Here is a 21,032-nt window from a genome sequence, read left to right on the forward strand (position 1 = left end):
ATTTCAAACTCGCGGTCTCTTCGACGAGCTTCGATATACGTTATCGACATTCGTCTAGCTGAAGAGCCGACCAATTGAGCTGCTTCTATCGAAATAAATACAGACCAGCTGATCTGACGCAACACTATGTAACAAGGAAAAGATAAAGAAACAACCCCAGAGTCCGACTAACCGTAGAGGCGTCGAATATCTCATTGTCAAAAGATGTCAGACGTTGAGAGTTTGAGTAGTGGAATAGGTGTAATTTGGTATAGAAGACGTACGTGAACAACGATCCATCATGCCATTGACTAGTAAGTTTTCAGTTGATTTATCATGAATTGAAGATGTGCCCACAAAATTTTGATTCATAATATTCCTCACGTTTCACGGAGCCGGCTTATCCCGCGTCTTCAGTTTATCTCAGTATATAATTGAAGAATATAATTAATTATGACTGAAATCGCTCCATCCAGTATTACATGCTTAGTCAATCGCTATATGTAATCATCAATTGTGTCATCGCAATACCATCAGAATTATTCATCGCATGCTAAAAGTACACGCGTGTTCTGTAGACTCCTTGTCAGTTACAGCAATAAACCCAGATAAAAATGTTGAATTAAATATAATGATGCAATGATGTTGACTCCATTTGCCTGTTCACTCGATATCAGTGGAACATATTCAAATCTAATTACCTGAATTGCATTTCTATCTATTCATTGAGTCTTTCGACTTTCCTCCTTTCACCATATCACTGTTGATTTATATAATTTTACTCTGCTTCTTCTGTGTCCATAGTAAAATTCAATACTATTGACAGCCTGGACTATTGCTACTTTCCTATATCTATGGGATTCATCAAGCTCAGTGTAAAAGCAGCACATGATGCAAGAATCGCGCTGAGGACTCACCTGGGGGGAGACTCTAGTGTTTACGAGGTGAAGAATGGCTTATATTCCAATCAGAAGTAATTAATGGAAAGAAAATCCTTTTGTCTCTTAGATTGTGATAGGAGGATGGGGCAACACAATGTCTGCTATCAAAAGAAATAATACAGAGCCAGATGTAGCAGAGGCAGAAACACGATACATACTTAATGAGGAGACCCCTTGCATATTATATATTCAGTAAGTACTTTTGGATCTGAGCAGGAATTGAAATCTTTGTAAAAGTTCAGCTACCAATGTAACAGTTTCAACAAAATCGCAGATGGTGGTGCGATGGACTTCTAGAAATATTTTGCCACGAGCTGGATACTCGGCTTAGCTACAAGGACAGCAATCCATTTGTTTTGAACTATATAGGTTTCAGCACAGCATGGGGAGCTACAGGAGAATGGACCCTGGACAGTGAGTCACTCATGTGTACCTCAACCAGTCAAAGTTGATAACACAATAGAAAACAGACTATGATTTCGGCTTCTTTGACCTAACTACTACTAGCAGAACTAACACCGATTGCATAGACTGAATAAGATTGCAATTCCATACTTTCATATTCACAGATTACATCGCTACCCTGCCAGCAATAAGAAGTCAACTAGCGGAGTCATCTAGCTACTGGTTAGATTGCAATTCGGAAGATGGACTGCCAAGAAATGCAGTGTGTGCGTCAGACGACGATCTATATGTGGGCCGAGCAAGGCACAGCAGTTCAGTTACACCAGGGAGCATTCGAACGAGAGCTTGCTTCGTTACTTGGGGTGGAAGGATGCACCGTAAAAGGGAATTTCAAGTTCTTTGCCGGAGAGATGCACAATGGGTTAAATGTTGGCAGGGTGCTGTACCTCTGCACGCATTGCCCGGGGGCGAAACAGAAGATGGTTATGCACTATTTGTGGGCAGAGTACTAGATGATGGAACGTATTATGTAGGAAAAGTTGAACCTCATCGTCAGCATTGCTTTATTGCACTAGATGGGGAAGAGGTGGGTTTCGAACAGTATGAAGTGCTCGTGATAAACGATGATCCACCCGGATATATAGGCAGATAACGGGGACCAAAAGTAGCAGGAATATAGTGAATATTCTCCTGTATGTGATTTTTTAAGTTTGGTTCACAAACCACGGAAGATAGTAACAGTGATGGTGTTATGTTTTAGTTACACAAGTTGATCAGTTATCAATTTGTTAATAACGTAACAACTTTACTATGATTCCGATAGAATATTAGATTTTCTATTACTAATGCGTGTTCGGTAATTCAACTTTGATTTCACCTATAAAAGTGATAAAATGGCTACTTTGTCGCAAAACGTGTCAAAGTGTGACCAAGTGTGATACAGATGTATTGATTTCACGATACCATGTAAAAATAAATGTTAAATATATATTATCTGTATAAATATCATACGTTATTGAATAAAACAATTTAATTTCCGCAGTGGCTTTCATTTCACCAACAAAAAAAAACTTTTTTGCGATGATCAAACAAAAGCTAATGTGATATGTTATTGGCTCACCTTTGTTCCTATTTTATAGAAGCACTGGCCTTTGCTCCTCTTCGTTTTCGCGAATGATGATTGAGACGCAATTAAAAGTTCACTACTATAAATTATACACTAAACTTTCATAACACAGACAAATCGAGAAACAATACTCACAAACCGCGAACCAAGCACTATCAATGCCGATTTCACCAGCGGCTGACGACCAACTGATCGTCCGACTAACAATGAAACAATTGAACTGAAATAGTGCGAGTCGGCATGTGTGTTCAAAACAAACCGGTACGCCGAATATTCGGTCAAATCAAAGCCGCGCGTAGAATAATATTCATTTAACGCTATAGGTCTCGAGTGTTTTCGACAATATGATGATTGTACAATGAATGCTTCACAAATTTTTCCAGATAGTTCCATCTTTATGCAACGTTTTAGATGCATCACTATAATAATTCTTAGCTATTAAATAATATTGGAACAGACCTATTCTTCACGCAATAGGTGATTCAACAAACACTGCACCTGAATGTTCAAGATTTGATTCGAACTTTAGAAGCGGTCGGTTGTCAAGGGCAACCGATTGCAATTTGTCAAGAAATGAATGTCGAAACTACCCCCTGTGTACCACGTGACCTAAACGCCATTTTTGAAGTACATTCACATTAAAGGTTATAAACCATGTGGGTCGTCTGCCACTGTGTAGTCGATAAACATTAACGTGAAAGTTATTTCTATTTTATCAGGATGTTGACAACGAAAACATTTTTCCGTAAAACTAAAAGAGGAAATATCCTTAAGGTATTCGATCGCAAAATACTCTGAATTATTACTTATTGAAAATTTGGATTTATAAATTTGAGTGGGGTTATATTTACACTTGTTATCGCACTGTACAGATCGTGAGGGAACATTATCTGAGAGATGATATATGGTGTGGATCAAATTTATGCTCGAAATGTAAACACAAGAGTAAGGATTTGGTCCTTGATGAAGATCCTGATTCCAAAAGCTCGCTTTATCCTGAACCACATTATCTAGTTCTCGATACAAACATTGTGCTAGATCAGGTATCGATTGAACATCTCAGTCCGGTAGTAATATTAATTGGAACAAATAATCTTGACCTCCAATCTCTTTAGATTGATGTTCTCGAAGAAGATGCTCTGTGTAATGTAGTGATTTTACAAACTGTTCTTGAGGAAATTCGCCACAGAAGTTCCAATGTCTATAAAAAACTAAGGGACATCATTGGAGATCCAAAACGCAAATTTTATGTATTTGTGAATGAGCATCACAAGTAAGAGTCTTGAATCTTCGAATGATTTTTCTTTAATTCGAACCACATTTGAACTCTACATTTACATGTTCCTCAGGGACACATACATTGAACGTGAACCTGGTGAAAAAGTAAATGACCGTAATGATCGGGCAATAAGAGTTGCTGCAAATTGGTATAAAAAGCATGTGAATGCAGATAAGGGTCAACATGAAGGAAGAAAAGGCATCAATATTGTTTTGCTCACAGACGATGTGGCAAATCGAGAAAAGGCAATTAGGGAAGGCATCAATGCAGCATCAAGTAAGCATTAACGAAATTGGGCCTCAGAATTCAAGTGTGAAAACCCTACAGTGTCAAGAACGATAAATCTATTCACAGTGCAGGACTACATTGCCTCTCTGAGCGAAGCAGGATTTTTACTAGACAAGATATCCAAGCGTAGTTATGCTCTAGAAGGAGAGAGCAGAACACCACTTTTTCCTCCACATCTGACACCAGCACAGATTCACGATGGTATAAAAAGTGGGCGTTTGCTACAAGGGAGTTTTCTAGCTTCGAGAGAAAATGTTTTGGAAGGAAGCGTCAATGTCGAGGGCAGGGATAAATTTGTAAGTTTTACCTTCTATTTTTTTATGGTAATTTTCATCAGCAACGTATTTCCGAAAATTACAGAACGTTGTTCGTTTGTTGTCAGATTTTGCTGCAGGGCAGAACCGCGCTCAATCGAGCAGTCGATGGAGATATAGTGGCCTTGGAGCTGCTGCCGGAAGATCAATGGAGTGCTCCTAGTGATCTAGTTATTCAGGACGAGGAAGAAGACCCGGGTGATTTACTCGAGGATGAAGAGGAGCTGAAGGCTGCAAAGCCTCGAAAAGCTGTGGAGAGAACCCCGACCGGTGTGGTGGTCGGCATTATAAGACGAAAGTGGCGTCAGTACTGTGGGATTCTACAGCCGAGCGCATTGAAGGGGGTGAGAATCTACTGTTGACCGATCATACGATATTATTTGTTTCAATACTAATATCGGTTTGACCCAGAATGTGCGACACATGTTTGTGCCAGCGGAGCGAAAAATTCCTCGAGTCAGAATAGAGACTCGACAAGCGGAGACCTTGAGCAAGCAGAGAATAATCGTGGCTATAGACTCCTGGCCGCGCAACTCGAGATATCCCTTAGGTCACTTCGTCCGTGCCCTAGGTAACGTCGGCGATAAAGAGACAGAGAATGAAGTTCTCCTTCTCGAACACGACGTTCCCCACAACAGATTCTCGGACGCAGTCCTCAGCTTTTTGCCGAAACTACCATGGGTCATCACCGACGCGGTGAGTTTTCTTTTCTCCTTTTACTTTCGTCTATTGACATCGTTTTACTAACATGGAAATAAAAAGAATTTTTACTAACTCTATGTCCATACCCTTTCGAGCGGCTCTTACCGAAGAGCAAAATATTTATTAAGATTTCCGTAAAGTGTACAATTCGATTTCGCGATTGGCATTTAACGCGTTTTCGTCTTCCTCCGCGTTGGTAGAGACACTATCAGTCGTTAACAGCGTCGGTGTCGATCTGAGGTCGCCGAAAAGAGCCTGAAAATACCTTGGAAATCAGGCATATCCTAATTTTTTTTTTTAGCATTAATCATGATTATGTTGAAATCGACCAACTTGTAGAACTGTTCGCATTTCGCTTTGAAATTCTAAACCGAGTCCCTGTGCCCCAGTGTCGTCTTCGCCGCTGTTATTATTCCTATTTAATAAAGTAACGTCTATTGAACCGATTCTCGGATCTGTGGGGCACACGCTATCTTCCGAAATAACATCATGACTAGAATTTCTGGAAGAACTCAATATTGTTGGGTATAAACTGCTGGTAAGGTTCGCGGGAAGATCACTTAGCGTTAACGGTACCAAAGAGAAGTCTTCCACATTCGCTGTTACGACGCATCTTCTTTCCAAATTTTCGTCGCGTCGCTCTTGTCTGCTGAAGCAACGATTTTTCATTTTCAAATTGCCGTGGTATCCTTTTAATAATTCTTACCGGCGACGTCTTTGCATGGACAACCGCTGCGTGTGCGATCTTTTCGGTAAATTAGAGGCCATCGGAACCGTCAGAGGTAGCGAGGGCGGCAAAGGTGGAGGCGGTGGAGGAGGTGGAGGAGGTGGAGGCAGAGGCGGAAGTGAGGGGCAAAAGGAAGGAAACGGAAGTGCAATTACCGATTTCTCCCTTACACTTGCGTACCCTTTTTCGGTATCGGTACCTAGCCGCGGTTTGAACGTTTGAATTTGACCGAGCTTACGCGTAGCTAAAATTTTCAGATTCTCCAAGGCCAATTGTTTACCCTGTTTAACAAAGCAAGAAGTTGAAAAAAGGACTACACAAAATATTCGCAAATTACTTGAATGTCCATCAGGATTCCTTCCAAAATTTCAGAGTTGTTGGTATTTCTCACGTTTTCCCATCGACAGAACATCGGCTTATCGTATAGCGATATAACGCATTCCATTTCTCGGATTTCTACGATAAATTCACTCAGAGGTGAACCAATACGAGCTATGAAGGCAATAACCATGCTTTCGAAATAGTAAACCCACCGTCATCCCGCATTCTTTTTAAAGTCCTTGTAACCGCGATTTTCTCTTGCTTTATCGATCTCCTCTGCATTTTAACTCGCTCAACTCTCACGATAGCTTCTTTTACTTCGCCTAACATGCTCTCGAGCTCACGGACATCACCGTCTAGCCGATTTTCAAGAACACTGAAAAGTAGTATTGGCGATAAATATAAAATAAGTATCATTAAAAATCTCTTTTCCAGGTCTGTGCGTACAATAAACACACAGAACTATAGTTCTTACTTGGGGTAATTATAAGTGAGAAAATTCAAGTCCCTGAAGTTTCCAATGTACTTGATAAAATTCTCCAACTGATCGCAAAAGGGCGAAATGTCGGTTGTCTCTAACCCGCGTTTTCGTGATGTTTTCGCGCCCTCCAAATTACACCTAGTTTTGTCTTCGTCAGATTTAACGTGTTCATTATCTGTAACGTCTTTATCCTCCATAGTGAATCGCGAATCGGCGTTTCAAAATTCAGTTACCAACCATACATGACTTTTCAGAGTACATTGGTAAAAACACGTTTTTACATCGATTATGATCAATCAGGATCTGGTCCATATCGTTTATTTTGATCATGCAATTGCAGTTCTTTAACTCGAAAGTTCCGGGATGCTGTCCATTTCGCTACTCGGGCACAAAAACGTGTATATATTTTTTTTTCGACGTCTAATTAAATATTTGAAATTTTGTCATTACCAATAAACAAGCGAGGACAACGGGATTTCATTTCAAAGCCACCTTTTCCGACGCATCGGGTTGCTCAGCTCGGGATCGCTTTTTTTCACAGGATGTCGCGCAAAGAGTTGATCTCAGGCACATCGATGTCTGCTCAGTAGATCCTCCGGGATGCACGGACATCGACGATGCCCTGCACTGCAGGAAATTGGATAACGGAAACTTGGAGATCGGGGTCCACATTGCGGACGTATCGCATTTTATTCGCCCCGGTACTGCGCTAGATAATGAAGCTGCGCTGAGAGGAACGACGGTGTATCTGGTCGACAAGAGAATAGACATGGTCCCGGGTAAGTCGAGGAGGAAGTTTTGCCGTAACATAGCTTAATGCGTCCCCCTTTCTAATTTTCCATCAGAGCTGCTCAGCTCAAATCTCTGCTCCCTGCGAGGTAACGAGGAGAGATTCGCGTTTTCCTGTATATGGGAAATGGACGAACACGCGAATATAATTAATACCAAGTTCCATAAAAGTATCATTCGCTCGAGGCAAGCCATGACTTACGAAGAAGCCCAACTTAAAATCGACGACGAAACGCAGCAAGATGCGATCGCCCAGTCCCTCAGGGGACTGAATAGAATCGCGAAAATATTGAAGGCCAAACGATTCGAGAACGGGTAATTAAATTCGCTAAATCAATTCTTTTGAAATCAAGTAAAAAATTAAAAAAAAAAAAACGGGGGAACCCTATTGAATTGCGATTATTTAGTGCACTGGTATTGGCATCCCCGGAAATCCGATTCGAAGTGGATAGCGAGACTCATGATCCGATAGACGTGCAGGCGAAAAAAATGAGGGACACGAATTCAATGGTAGAAGAATTCATGTTGCTCGCCAACACATCGGTTGCTAAAAAAATCGTCCAAGAGTTCCCGGAGTGCTCCATGCTTCGGCGTCATCCTGAGCCACCCCAGCCAAATTTCGACCCACTCGTCAAAGCCGGAAAGAATAGGGTCAGTTCTACAGAAACCATTGAAAAAAATAATAAAAATTGCGTCTCTCCCCGCGCTTCGGATTATTCACATTATTCATCCTTATTCCCTTCGGACGACAGGGTTTCACGATAAACACTTCGTCCGGTAAAGAACTAGCGGCATCTCTAAACGAAGCCTATACAGACGAAAATCCATACTTCAATACGATGCTCAGGATATTGGCGACGCGATGTATGATGCAGGCGGTTTATTTTACCAGCGGAATGTTGCAGCCAGAAGAATATTTCCATTACGGTCTCGCTTGTCCAATTTACACGCATTTCACATCGCCTATCAGAAGGTAGATAAATCCGATCTATCCTACCGGGACTTTGTTACGAAACGATTGAAAATACCCCGCGAAATTTATTCTACAGATACGCGGACATTATGGTCCACCGTCTTCTAGCCGTCTGCATAGGGGCCGACGCTACGTATCCTGCTTTGCTGGATAAGAAAAAGAACCACGAGTTATGCTATAATCTCAACTATCGTAACAGAATGGCTCAATACGCCGGTCGAGCTTCTGTCGCTTTGAATACGCATGTAAGTTGAACGGTAGTATTATCGGTTTATCGAGGACCGGAAATTACTCGAGCAAAAACACATTCTATTTATTTTTTTTTTTCGGGATCAGCTGTTCTTCCGAGAGAAAGTTCAGAATGAGGAAGGATACGTTTTGTTCGTGAGGAAGAACGCTCTTCAAATTCTTATACCTAAGTACGGACTCGAGGGGACTTTGTACCTCAGTAAAAAGGGCGAAAACTCTCCCGTGACTTTCGTCTATGACGAAGAAGACCAGAGCCAGAAATATCGCGACATTGTCTTTCATTCCTTCGATCCGGTCGTCGTACAGCTCAGCCTCGACAGGTCCAACGTGCAACACGAAAAGCTCGTCTTCAAACTCGTGAAGCCGGTCGTAAGTATTGCAGCAATTGAATGACAATTATATCAGAATTGTTGACTTTTGAAAGAATGATTTATTTGTATACCTTATTTTCGTCTATCCCAGATCCCCGGCTTCAGCGTTCCGGTACTAGATGAACCGGAACCGATGGATGTAGCGTCGGAAGAGGTATTATCCCCGAAGCGGAAGAGCGATCTCCCATCCGCGGGGGTGGAACTTCCAGCCAAAAAAAAAGGAAAGAAAAAGAGACAGAGGAAATAAATATTATTCTTACATGCATACCCATCCCCCTTCCGAAATCTACTATACCTCTGTAAATTTTGGAGATAATTTTTTATGAAAAATAAAAAATTAATTTGAAATTATCGTGTGATCCTTCTTCTTTACCTCCAGGGATTATTTTCACTTTCGTTTTCCTCGATGACAATTACTTCGGAATAAAATTAGTATCATTTTTATTTCTTCGAAGAATTTTTTGCCACAATTAACGCTACTATACCTACTATCATCATCAATTATATTATCATTTATAAGTTGTGCTTGATCGATCTACAATCGTCATATATTTCATACTGAGGTATCAATAGTTTACGAACGACCTAATATTAAAAGCTTCGTTAATTTCCTATAAATTATTATTCTGGATCAGGTGCGTTCAACGCGTAACCGAGCTTCTGCAGAGCTTTTTTGATCCCCTTGTAGACAGACGGGTCCTCGATCGTGCTCGGCAACTGGACAGGAAATGAGATCGATATGAAAACAATTAGGGGGTTCGATGTACGCCGGAAAATAATAACGCGTAGAATGAATGATTCTAGTCGAGTTACCTTAACAGCCATTGATCTCGCTAAGTCAGCGATGGATTTGCGGCAAACTTTTCCCGATCTCGTTCTGGGTAGGGCTTCGACGGAGGCGGCGACTTTGAAGGCAGCAATCGGCCCGATTAGTTGCCGGACTCGAGATATGAGCTCTTGATTGACTTCTTCCTCATTCCTCACGTTATCTGCACGTGTGACGAGAAGATGAAAGAAAACAAAGCCCCTCGAGTTATACATGGCTGGAAAGAAATTCGCGGTGAAAGCTTCGATACTGACCGTCCTTCTGCACGTAAAGACACAACGGTATCGCGCCCTTGGTGGGTTCGGGTACCCCAACAACGGCAGCGTCAACGATGTTCGGGTGTCCCAAGACGACGTCCTCCAAAGCAGACGTTGAAAGTCGATGCCCAGCTACGTTAATAACATCGTCGTCGCGGGCAGTTACGTAAACGTAACCGAATTCATCGATATACCCGGCATCCATGGTGTCGTAGTAACCCTGATCGATCGAGTAATGATAAAGGAATGACGACGGGAGTTGAATCGGTGAATTTTATTCCCACTCACCGGAAATTTGGAGAAATAAATTTGCTTGAATCTTTCCGGTGCCATGTACAAACTTGACATCGTTCCAGGTGGCAGAGGCAACTTGATGGCTATTCTTCCGAGTTCGTTGGTATTCGCTTGGCTACCGTCTTCGCGTAGCACTTCAACTGGGACAATCGAACGAAATATTGAATTATGTAGGCGAATATTTTAATATTTACGGACGAGGAAGCGCCACTGAAATTTCTATTTCTGTACCATGGTAACCAGCGAAGGGCATCCCAGCTGCATACGGGGGTGGGTTCGTGGAGTGACCAAGCCCCATGCAGGAAGCGGTTACCGCGTGTCCCGTTTCAGTTTGCCACCAGTGATTTAATATGGGAATCTTGAACACGTTCTCTGCCCACGCTTTCGTCTCATGGTCGCAGGGCTCCCCGGCTATGAATATCGTCCTCAGCCTTAAAGAGATTTTATCCGTAACAATTTTTCAGTTTTCCATTCGCTCCCGTATCTACCGTCCGGATCAAAGAGCGCGCGGGTTATCTATCCACTTTTACAAGGTACTTACGACTTGGTACTGTATTTCTTTCCAAGCGATACCTCGGGGTCAACTCTCCTCAATACTCTGAACGCCGTTGGAACCGTGAACAGAGCGTTCACCTTGTGCTGTTCGATTATCCTGCGTGATTATTGATTGTTTTTTTATCCATCCGATCGCTGAATATAGCCGTGCAATTCAAAAGTGTAATATACCTAAAATATTGGCTGGCATCTGGAGTCCGGTCGGGCTTTCCTTCGTACATGACGCTCGTTACACCGGCCAAAAGGGGCCCGTAACATATGTAAGAATGACCGACAACCCAGCCCATATCCGATGCGACCCACCAAACCGAATTTTCATCCATTCCGTAGATAGCTTTCATGGTCCAACAAAGGGTCGCGATATGTCCGCCTATGGGTCTTTGTATACCTTTTGGCTTGTCTGTTACGATGGAATTCAAATACAATAAACCAGACTCAATTGTTTTGTCTATTTACGGATGGAACAACGGGTTTACGTAACCAGATTTGTCTTACTACTAAATTTAACGGTAATCATTGTCTTGTCAAATTTCTTAAGACAATTTCCGAAAATTTGAAATTCCATTTTGATCTATTCGAAATCTTTAGCAGGATAAATTAGTTGCCGGACGTTAAAGTCTTACCGGTCGTCCCTGAGGTGTACAAAATGTAAAGGGGGTCATTCGCCTCCACGGGGACACAAGGGTGAGGAGTAGAATTCCGGAGAACCGAATCCCAGTCCAAGTCGCTACTGGACACTGTGGATTCCCAGACGTTTTTTCTTTGGAAAATAATGCACTTGGGTTTTTCTACGGTAACCAGTTCCATAGCTTCGTGCAGAATGGTGGTGTATCTGTTACCCGATTGATTCAGTTTTAACAATCTCTTTCATTTACTCCTCTATCCGAAAATTTCAAAAACCTAATCACTTACTTGATAAGTTTATTCGGTTCGAGTCCGCAACTTGCGGAAATCAGAACTTTGGGTTTAGCGTGGTCAACTCTTGTTGCCAATTCTCTAGCGGCGAATCCTGCGGCATAAAAGTTGAGGGCATTACGTTTCGAATCCGTTGCGTTGGTTTTATCGAGTACGGATTATTTCTCCTCACCTCCAAAAACTACCGAATGAATCGCTCCGAGTCTAGCCGCGGCGAGGATCGCCATGATCGTTTCCGGTATCAAAGGCATGTAAATTACGACTCGATCGCCCTTCCGGACTCCGAGATCGGCCAAGGCTCCCGCCAGCAAAGAAACTTTTTCAAGTAGTTCGTTGTAAGTGACTTTTCTAACGGTCGATGTCTGTGGACTGTCGTGAATCAGAGCCACCTTTTCACCCCGTCCTGCGGTCACATGACGGTCAACGGCATTGTGGCACGCGTTGATCTCACCACCGACGTACCTGATTACGATATTTTTTTCAATTACGGTAACTCGAATGATCCGGGAACAAGTTCAACGATTTATTACCATTTCGTGAAAGGTGAATTTGAATCGTCCATGACCTTGTCCCATGGTCTACTCCATTCAACGCAATTTGCCATTTCCGACCAAAATTTCTCCGGTTGTTCGTTACACCGTTTGATAACATCTTCGTAAACGGCGCTCGAGTACGGATTATGGTCACTAACGTGGTCTGGAAAAGGTTTTAGTATTTCCCGGTTGTAATGTCCAGTGCTTCGTTTTGTATTTTGTGAATTTTCATTACGCCGAATAATGTTGAAAAATGTTTCAAATCAATCTGGTTATTACCCCAATGACGTTGGAAGCGGTAAATGTAATTCGCTAAACGAGCGCGGAATTTATTAACGAGATCAAGGGCCGTGCAACGCATAAATAAAGATTTTATCAAAACACATTCCGAGACATTATCAAACAATAGCCAATAAATGTCCATACATTTTTACCACATCAACCGAAATAGGATCAGTTAATGTATTATCTACAACCAGCTATCGTCAAACACTTCATTTTTCTCAAGGTATAAATTCCATTCCGATAAACTTACGGTCTCCGTTGGTATCCCGGTGAGTTTTGACGTGACTTTGAAAGGGGTTTTTCGGGCTTTCGTCTACCCTCGGGTGAACGAATTCTCCGTTTACGTGTCCCAGCATGGCGGTTTGTAGTTGAAACGTTACCGATTCCCTGTCGATCCGGACTACCTCTGATTAATCCGCACAAAATTATTTTTAGTTCTTCCACGTGAACGGTGCGGCTTTACTACCGTTGAATTTTCGCTAACAATAGGCTCGACTTCCGGTACAGAATATCTGCTGCAAACGAAGAAGCTCGTCTCCTTTACAGAAGCACATCACAGAAGTCAGTCGTAGAGTATTACCGAGCCCCGATCAATATATATATATAGAGTTCAGGATAATACTGTTCCCCAAAGTGTGGTTTTTTTTTTCTTTTTCTTTTAACCTTGAATATTATTGGTTATTATTAATCATATTCCAAGATATCTGTAATTTACTGAAACTTGTATGTGGTTATCGATGACTGATAGGTCGGGTTCTTTATGCTCCGTTGACCATTCCACAACTGAAACTTTTTAATAAACATTTTACTGATTAAGAATGACGACTACTTTAGACCACCGTATGCATGCATCACGTGGTACCTATTTCCTGGCTGACTTTTGAACCCGACTACAATGGTGAGTGACTTAATTTCAACTTTTCTGAACGTATATTCATGCCTCGACGAATCGGGTTCCATTCGTGGATCATCGATGACGATCAACTCCAAAATATACGAAGAGAAAACTAGTATATCGGAGCATAGCTAATGCCGTCGAAATTCTCGACGCCTTGCTAATCATCTCGTCGAATAGTTCGCTCGGTCGTACCCGCGAAAAGAAATACACGCATCGCTTAGTTTTTTTCCATTTTTCGTTATAACGTCCTTTTCAGAATGAAAGACTTTTCGATCCAAAAATCGAAAAACTCTCGACCGTATTTCGCACACGCCGTTTGAAAAAACCGTCACAAGCTATGACGTGGTGAAAATTCGTTGTGATATACTACGAGTACGTACACCTACGTATAGCGAGGAGTAATTTTGCAAAGGGTATGGCAGCATCAGGTGTGGATGACGAAAATTCCCGGGTATCTCATAAAATTATTTGCTACCGAATACGACGTGACCCCCGTAGCGCATTATTCAAACATTTCCTCCTGCACCGCGGCAGTGGGAGTACGTAAAAGATCGTAAAAGCGAAAGTATGCCGGCCGACCAAAAACGAAGAGAAAAATGGAAAAAGAAAATGAACAGATGCATCTTATATCCGAGAAATCGGCACAAGTAGCGCGTGGTTTCTTTTTGCCGCTGACGAATCGTTGGTTCTTTTGAAAGTAGCGAAAATAAAATCAAAGAGACCCATATAGTCCTGGAAATCTGGAAGAATTACTAAAACGATTCATTCGATATTCAATGGGGATCCAAAGTTTCACTTCGAATGTAAAATCCCGGGGAAACGCTGAGTAAATATTCTCCAGTTTCATAGAAAATTTAATTTTTCATCCTTCTCGTATTCGACATCTCCATAACATCGATGTTATTGACATTCGTGTCCCTGAAAAGTAAACCATCCATTTACAGAGAGGTTTCGAGAAATTTAGTTAAAATGTAGCTTCGAAAGAAGTAATGAAAAATTGTCTCGTAATTCTGCTGTGTACATGTTTATTATTTATCGAAACAAGATAAAATTATATTCACAAGTTATCGCTAACAATCGTACGTAACACTAAAATTCTGAAGGGTAATTGTCGACTGTCGCGTCGTTATCTGTATAATTTCCGGTTAAATATATGCGTTTAAAATAGAGTTACGTAAGGTTTTCTAATTTTTTTAATTATATACAAAGTTGCAGCAATAGAGACGATAAAAACGTCGAAAATAACGATACCACGTAGTCGCCTAGGTATTCCTAATACTACTCTTCCAACTTTAGTCGGTATAGTAATTTGTTTTTCGTTTCTCCAAGCGTTCCAACGAACGGAGTACATTCAAATTTATGCAAGGGGTGTTCCTTTGAAATTGATTCGCTGACAGATCTCTTTTTCCGTTCAAAGCCGAAGGTGATGCACGTGGTTACTATATATAGCCACGCGTACATATATATAAGTGAACAGGTACGTACATACCACGTAGCAGGTACGAGGAAAGTGTACGGGGTGCCGTCACCCCGAACCGACGTCTCGAAAAAAAGTAAAAAATGATTGAAAAAAAAAAAGAAACAGAGCACACAAATTACAGAGTGCGCTTGCAGTTCAGTCGCACTGCGAAATGCATCGGGAATTCAGAATTCATTCCATCGTCGCATCGTCCAATGCTGTACTCTTACGCAATTATATGCTCAAAATATGGAAACGAATAGCGTATGGAATACGTATAACGTAGTTTTACGATGATCTCTTAGCATTAATCCGACGGTGTACGTGCCGCTGCTTGATATAAATTATTTCTGAATCCTGTAATTTAGTGGATGTGATTTTTCACGTGATATTTTTCCGTTCCAATCCACAATGTATATTATCGACCTCCGGCAATTTTTTCCAGCGATTGATAAAGGTGGGTGGTAATAATTTGATTGAATTTCAATCAATCAAAATGTTTTTCGTTTCAGGTGCAACGACACTTGCAGCGATTCAGCGGCTATACATATGTATAACGGTACAATGTATGTATGTACGTAGACCTTACTCGTGCGCGGTGTCGTAAACATATGTCGGAAGGAAATTAAAATTTCCGTATGCATTTCATGAGGGAGTAAAAGTTTAAGTAAAAAGTTACACGAACCGGTTTAGGTAGCGTATCAAATTATTGCAACTTGAACACAGCTGCAGTGATGTAGATTGCATACATCGCTTCGAAAATTACAGTGCAGTGCAGGGGTGGCACTTTGATACGCTTATACGTATACGTGGTAATATGTAAGCGCGCGGTAGCCGGCGACCGAGAGTTCGCCAAAGAGTTCATTTGATAAGCTGCTCGCGACGCCGAGTAAAAAGGAGAAAAATAAAAGGGCAAGAAAGAGATACAGAGACGGGGGAGTAGAAAAGTCGTAGGGGGCTGTGACATACACGAGTACGTAAGAAGGAGTGTAAAACAAGATATAAAAGTATAAACGAAGGGAGGAGGAGGAGAAAAAAGGAGGCAAATAGAGTGAAAAGAAAAATTAAGAAAAAGATAAAGGGAAAAAATCCGCTCCAGGGTGTGGCGGGCGAAGGGAAAAATGAAGTCCTGGAAGCTAAGGAAGTTGTGTATACATATGTATATGTATTATGAGGTATAAGGTTATATACCCTGCACCCTGAAGCCCGAAGTGGACTCCGAGCAAAGTCGCTCAAGTTTCTCCTGTGAGAAATTATCAGAAAACCCAACGGTGGCGATACGATCGCGAGAAGAAACTTTTCCAGTCCCCTTTGTCTCCTCTATTTTATTATCACTATTATTACTTTCATATAATCTTTGTTGTACCCGCACGTCTTTTGATTCTACCTATCTATGTTTAATTGTTATTACCGTTGCTGGCTATTTTCATACCTGCAGTATCACAGGTATTGCCACGCTTCGTGCACCAAAGTGCGTCACCGTGCAAAATTTTCGGCGGTATTTTTTTATTTTTTTATCATCGACTATGAATTTTCGAATCCTCTCCACGTATTCTGGGAGAGGGGGTGAGTTTCTGTTGTCACAGAGTCTGGTTTGGAATAAATTCTCTTCTCTGCGCTCGGTTTTTTTTTTTCGAATTTCTTCAAAAATCAGAATGACGTGGGCCGACCGCCTCTGAGATGAAAATATCGCGAGAGAGAAAAGAAATCAGAATATTCGTCGACGCGGGGCAAATTTCGCCCAGAGTTGACAAATCGTTCGGAACCGGATCAACGTTCGAATCAAATAGCTTCAATCTCTATCGCTATATCGACTGTAACACTTCGTTCACGCATCCGCACACATAAGTTACGTATATTACTGACGCAGGAATGTAATGAAACAAAGTGGGATATATCGACGGGCGGAAATATCGATATTTATATTTATATTATACATACGTGCGCAGCGTACGTTCATACGTGTATCTAGGTGAAGAATGAGTTAAGGTGAGGTAAGGTATGCACTGTGAGGAACAAGGACCATCGAGCCATCGTACGAACGGGAAATTTATTTCATCAATCGGACGCTATATGAAATATCTGTTCCGGGTCGACTGGAACACCAGAAAATACAGGCATAACTCTGCGTCTCTGACTGACGATGACTTGAAAAATTATACCGAACGTTTGAAAGAGTTTGCATCGATTGAAGAAACAAAATTGGAATCAAAAATAATTTCTTTTACATTAAAGCAGACTTTCTCGTATTTCTTCATCCGTATGGAGCCGCAGTGTGGGCACTTCGAGGGAAAAATGACAATCTTTTTCTCTTCAGGAACTGCGGGATTAAAAATCTGTTTCCAGGGATTTTTGTCTTCCTAAACTACAGTTAATTCTTTTTTAATTCATCCTTTTTATCTCTTTTAGTTTCGCTATCCTTTGACGCGTGTTACGCACGAACAAAATCATCCATACATTCTTACACATGAAAGACGTCGCTTTTTAGACATTTGAAAGGCTTCGACGTGTCTCATGCATACCCAATGTAAGTCCAAAAGACGCCTAACGTGTCCAATACATAACGTCTAGTTGCTCAGACGACCATTTTTCCAATCGTTTTCAGCATCAAATGTTTTTCAACAATTTTAATTTCATCGGCAAGCAATAAATTTATCGGTGGAAAAATGTTAGCCATCGGTGGATATCGGCATCGAAATAACAGGGGCCAGAGAAGGTGCGACCTCAGATGGCGATAGCGAATAAAAAAGTTGAAAAAAAAAATATATATATACGTGTAAAATGAGAGATGAATGAATAAAAACGTTGTATGAAACGGTAGTATCAGGTATCGTGGAGTATTGCTGTGGAATAAAAAAAGTTTTGAATATTGTAACTTTTTACGGTGATCGCATATACGGAGTAAAGCAGGCCTATAGTATAGAACGTACGTTTGTTATAAATATACAATACCCGAACTCGGGATTTTCTTTTCCTTTTGGAAAAGCGGATGATATATCTGCGATTTTTTTTTCAGTTCACAAGGGCATGAAAGAATAAAGTCGATATCGGGACGTACATACCGAAAGTTGAACAGTTAATGATAGTTATTTGAATAAATGGATGAAAAATGAAATTTCCGGTTGAAATAATTCATCAATCTTGAATCAACTGCCTGTAAACCTTATTTATTTTCCCCCGATAACCCGATCGTTCCAAGGATCAGGATTGGTTGGCGTCTGACGTAATTCTAATACGTCTAGCTTTCGCTTTTGATCGGTGTTCAACCTGTTGGTTATTTGCTTCTAATATAACGTCGAAATCCCTCGAGAGCGACGCGGGAAAATGAAGACGGAGGATGTGCATCGAGGATCCGAAAGTATTTCGGCGGTAGGTATCAAATGAATAAATGAAGACGTAAACTTTTACGTATATGAAAGTAGATAGCGAGAAATCGAATTCGAGCAGAGGGATCGGTCGATCGCGCTGATGTAGTCGAACGATCATCATCACGTTATATCAATTATCTTTAAAGTGCGCAAGCCGAAGATTACGAATAATCGTAATCCAAAAGCTGATGTGAATTAAAATTGATAGAATATAGAGAAGAAAAAAAAAGAAAAAAACACCGTTTACCCATGTACTTGCCTTTAATTGATTTTTGACATGTTTACGATCCTTAATCGCTATTATCTCGACTTTTCCTTATCTCCAGCTGCCATTGATGCGACGAGTTTTATTATCCGTTGTTCAAATTTCATCCATGTCGTCCAACCAATTTCCGCCGTAGGTACACTATAAACACTCTAATCTTTTTCGTATCTATCGGAACATAATTACATGGAACACCGGATTAAATCGAAAATTATTTCAACCCCTACGCAGAATATCATGCTTCGTCTGCACCCCGGGTCTTTTGGGGCACGGTGAGAATTCCAAATCCAAAATTCATCATCCATCAATGGACCGATGAAAACCTCGACTCCTCCCGAATTTATGAAAAATCGTTCACAACTAGTTGAAACGATGCGTGATGAGAGCTCGAAAGTGAGAATTAAATTTGGCTGGGTGGTAAGAAACGCGCGAAATTTGTTGATGGAAAATAGAATTTTGCATTATTTCTTTCGCAGAATGAGCTTTACGCATGCAGCATCACGTAGTTACGTTTTCGTCGCGCGCGTATGCTACGTCGTTGTAAATAAAAAAAAATAAAATAAATAGATGAAAGACTTCTTGCGTCGTCGACGTCGCGGTGCGGTGTTTATATTAATTAGTTAAACGTGGATTTTAACTTTCTGGCGAAGACGCAGAACCTGGTTCGGATACTGCGACGGTGTGTAACGCTAGTTATTAATTATACCTCCCAAGTTCTTGCCTCGCAACGTTGAAAGGGGGTGTACCGCACTGTGAATTCGAATAAAATCCAACAATCATATCGCAGCCCTAATTTCAGACAAAATCTATACGTATATCACTACGTACATCGATAATTTCCACATTAACCACATAAATATACGAATCACGGCGGTTATAACGCGAAAATAATTACTATACGGATCGGAATCACTTGCGATGATCACATCAAAGGCCGAAAATTCAACGCTATATGTACATTAATTAGGAGGACTCCGAAAAAGGCTTCCCGTTCTACCGAAACCGTTCGATAACCACCCCCTGTAGGATATGTTTCCAAAAAAATGTATGGTAAATGAGAAATCGGAGGTGAAAATTTCTACAAATAGACGTAAGTATGTTGCAAAAATATCCAGGTGCGTCTGCAGAATCTGAAGGTTTGTCGATTATTTTTCAAGAATTTCTCTCGAATACCTCCTTTGCACAATCCTCAAAAAAATTCTTAACAACGTTCAGAGATGTCGTAGTTCGTAACTCGTTTCAAAAATCATCTGAAGATACTTTTTGAAAACTTTTTGAGGCACTTTGTAAGCGGTTTCGATCCCGAAATATTCTCGAATATTTTGCAAACAATCTCCGCAAGTATCTCTGGTACATTTCAAGTGAAACATTATAACTGGAAAATCTGTTCGTTGTGTGGGTCGTTTCGCGAGCTCGGCCAGCAACACTTGTTGCAGACCATGAATACCCGGTGGTATTTTCTCCTTCTCACTCGTTACACTGCATTCTGCAGAGAATCTGTCTGTGATACGAGCAATGTTCAAAAAGCCGACGCGGAGGTTTCAAAAGATTGTTCAAGTTCTACTTATCTCTTCAAATGAAAGTAAAGCGCAAATTGAACCGGCGAAAAAAGAAGCTTCACGTCCCCTTGATTAAGTCTCCCTCTTTTTTCCTCAATACCCACGCCTAATTCGGCGACGATAATCAAATCAGATAGTCGAAAAAACTAAGTAAACTGTCGGTAATTATAATCGTAAATTCGGGTGCAGTAGACGGTGGAAGTCGAAACGTGGAGATACAGAGAAGGGGATAGGGAAAATGATAACTGACAATGAGCGGAAAAGAGAAATTCTGTGCTTTTGAAATAGCCGTAGCGGTGTATTTCCCGAGGGGTGGAAAGTGAGGGAAATATTCGGGTATAATGGAGCGTAGTTTTAGAGAATGGGGGCTAGAAAATAGGGGTAAAAGCGGAGGCGTTGTAACGAGAAGCACTCGAAAATTCCCCGACAGTTTGAACATTGAGATGAGCCACGCTCTGGAATTAGAAAAGAATAAAAAGAAGACCATCGAAACCTTTGAAAAAGATGATATAAAAGCTGCACGGCGTTTAATCTGATTTTTTTTTATTTCTTCCTCCCTCTTTCTTTTCTTGAAAAGCTCACCCTTTAATTGAGCTGTTCCGTCGCGACGATGATTCGGGTATTATAATTCAGAGAGAATGTGCGGACCGCCGAATTATCATATTATCAAAATTCCGAAACAAAAATTTGAATGGTCGGTAAGGGACTTAACGAAAGGAATTGTATATGGAAATAGAAGGAAAAGGGAATGTGTTATACTGCAGAGCGTCGCGACGCCCCACACGACGTCCCATGGCGCCCCATGGTCGCTGGACCGCGCATGCCGGTTATCCTTGCCGTATTTAAAGGGGGTCCGGATCTCATCTACCATCA

General features: G+C 41.2%; 4 protein-coding genes across 6 annotated transcripts; 2 read left to right on the forward strand and 2 right to left on the reverse strand.

The window, feature by feature from the left end:
- The first annotated feature begins 128 nt into the window (after positions 1–128).
- Positions 129–2,362, forward strand: LOC105693998. Of its 2 annotated transcripts, none has more exons than XM_012414289.3 (5): positions 129–293; positions 784–923; positions 988–1,112; positions 1,195–1,334; positions 1,490–2,362. In XM_012414289.3, the coding sequence occupies exons 1-5, from the start codon at positions 281–283 to the stop codon at positions 1,975–1,977; spliced, it is 906 nt and encodes a 301-aa protein (XP_012269712.1). In that variant the 5' UTR covers positions 129–280; the 3' UTR covers positions 1,978–2,362. The 2 variants fall into 2 exon arrangements, with proteins under 2 accessions (XP_012269712.1, XP_012269713.1); XM_012414290.3 differs by having other exon boundaries at positions 156–293; positions 806–923.
- A 703-nt stretch (positions 2,363–3,065) lies between these two features.
- On the forward strand, positions 3,066–9,293 carry LOC105693993 (exosome complex exonuclease RRP44). Its single transcript, XM_012414284.3, has 14 exons — positions 3,066–3,225; positions 3,324–3,494; positions 3,567–3,724; positions 3,801–4,006; positions 4,085–4,314; positions 4,401–4,676; positions 4,744–5,028; positions 7,105–7,342; positions 7,409–7,667; positions 7,760–8,003; positions 8,105–8,325; positions 8,402–8,570; positions 8,662–8,943; positions 9,037–9,293. Exons 1-14 carry the CDS (start codon positions 3,172–3,174, stop codon positions 9,190–9,192), a joined length of 2,949 nt encoding a protein of 982 aa, XP_012269707.2. The 5' UTR covers positions 3,066–3,171; the 3' UTR covers positions 9,193–9,293.
- On the reverse strand, positions 5,073–7,098 carry LOC105693994. Of its 2 annotated transcripts, none has more exons than XM_012414286.3 (6): positions 6,558–7,098; positions 6,295–6,458; positions 6,099–6,217; positions 5,741–6,042; positions 5,368–5,680; positions 5,073–5,289 (listed from the first exon to the last, which is right to left on the reverse strand). In XM_012414286.3, exons 1-6 carry the CDS (start codon positions 6,758–6,760, stop codon positions 5,158–5,160), a joined length of 1,233 nt encoding a protein of 410 aa, XP_012269709.2. In that variant the 5' UTR covers positions 6,761–7,098; the 3' UTR covers positions 5,073–5,157. The 2 variants fall into 2 exon arrangements, with proteins under 2 accessions (XP_012269709.2, XP_012269708.2); XM_012414285.3 differs by having other exon boundaries at positions 5,368–5,683.
- Positions 9,294–9,369: 76 nt separating the features above from the next.
- On the reverse strand, positions 9,370–13,377 carry LOC105693996 (acyl-CoA synthetase short-chain family member 3, mitochondrial). Its single transcript, XM_012414287.3, has 12 exons — positions 12,861–13,377; positions 12,323–12,488; positions 11,965–12,254; positions 11,790–11,886; positions 11,501–11,709; positions 11,049–11,277; positions 10,864–10,974; positions 10,554–10,753; positions 10,317–10,462; positions 10,026–10,248; positions 9,759–9,934; positions 9,370–9,662 (listed from the first exon to the last, which is right to left on the reverse strand). Exons 1-12 carry the CDS (start codon positions 12,964–12,966, stop codon positions 9,567–9,569), a joined length of 2,049 nt encoding a protein of 682 aa, XP_012269710.2. The 5' UTR covers positions 12,967–13,377; the 3' UTR covers positions 9,370–9,566.
- Positions 13,378–21,032: the final 7,655 nt, after the last annotated feature.

Source organism: Athalia rosae, chromosome 6 (genome assembly GCF_917208135.1).
Source record: "Athalia rosae chromosome 6, iyAthRosa1.1, whole genome shotgun sequence".
Taxonomy (NCBI): domain Eukaryota; kingdom Metazoa; phylum Arthropoda; class Insecta; order Hymenoptera; family Athaliidae; genus Athalia; species Athalia rosae.

Bases quoted from the DNA above. Each gene is read 5' to 3' on its own strand.
- LOC105693996 (XM_012414287.3), bottom strand. From the start codon at position 12,966: ATGCTGGGACACGTAAACGGAGAATTCGTTCACCCGAGGGTAGACGAA. The intron at 11,278-11,500 runs GTAAGACTTTAA...CCATCGTAACAG, and splicing joins GTACACCTCAGGGACGACCG to ACAAGCCAAAAGGTATACAA. The intron at 10,754-10,863 runs GTAAGTACCTTG...AATCTCTTTAAG, and splicing joins AAGAAATACAGTACCAAGTC to GCTGAGGACGATATTCATAG.
- LOC105693994 (XM_012414285.3), bottom strand. From the start codon at position 6,760: ATGGAGGATAAAGACGTTACAGATAATGAACACGTTAAATCTGACGAA. The intron at 6,218-6,294 runs GTGGGTTTACTA...AATTTATCGTAG, and splicing joins AAAAAGAATGCGGGATGACG to AAATCCGAGAAATGGAATGC. The intron at 5,290-5,367 runs GTTGGTCGATTT...AGGTATTTTCAG, and splicing joins AAATGCGAACAGTTCTACAA to GCTCTTTTCGGCGACCTCAG.
- LOC105693998 (XM_012414289.3), top strand. The intron at 1,113-1,194 runs GTAAGTACTTTT...ACAAAATCGCAG, and splicing joins CCTTGCATATTATATATTCA to ATGGTGGTGCGATGGACTTC. The intron at 1,335-1,489 runs GTGAGTCACTCA...TCATATTCACAG, and splicing joins AGGAGAATGGACCCTGGACA to ATTACATCGCTACCCTGCCA.
- LOC105693993 (XM_012414284.3), top strand. From the start codon at position 3,172: ATGTTGACAACGAAAACATTTTTCCGTAAAACTAAAAGAGGAAATATC. The intron at 5,029-7,104 runs GTGAGTTTTCTT...TTTTTTTCACAG, and splicing joins CATGGGTCATCACCGACGCG to GATGTCGCGCAAAGAGTTGA. The intron at 8,571-8,661 runs GTAAGTTGAACG...TTTCGGGATCAG, and splicing joins CTGTCGCTTTGAATACGCAT to CTGTTCTTCCGAGAGAAAGT.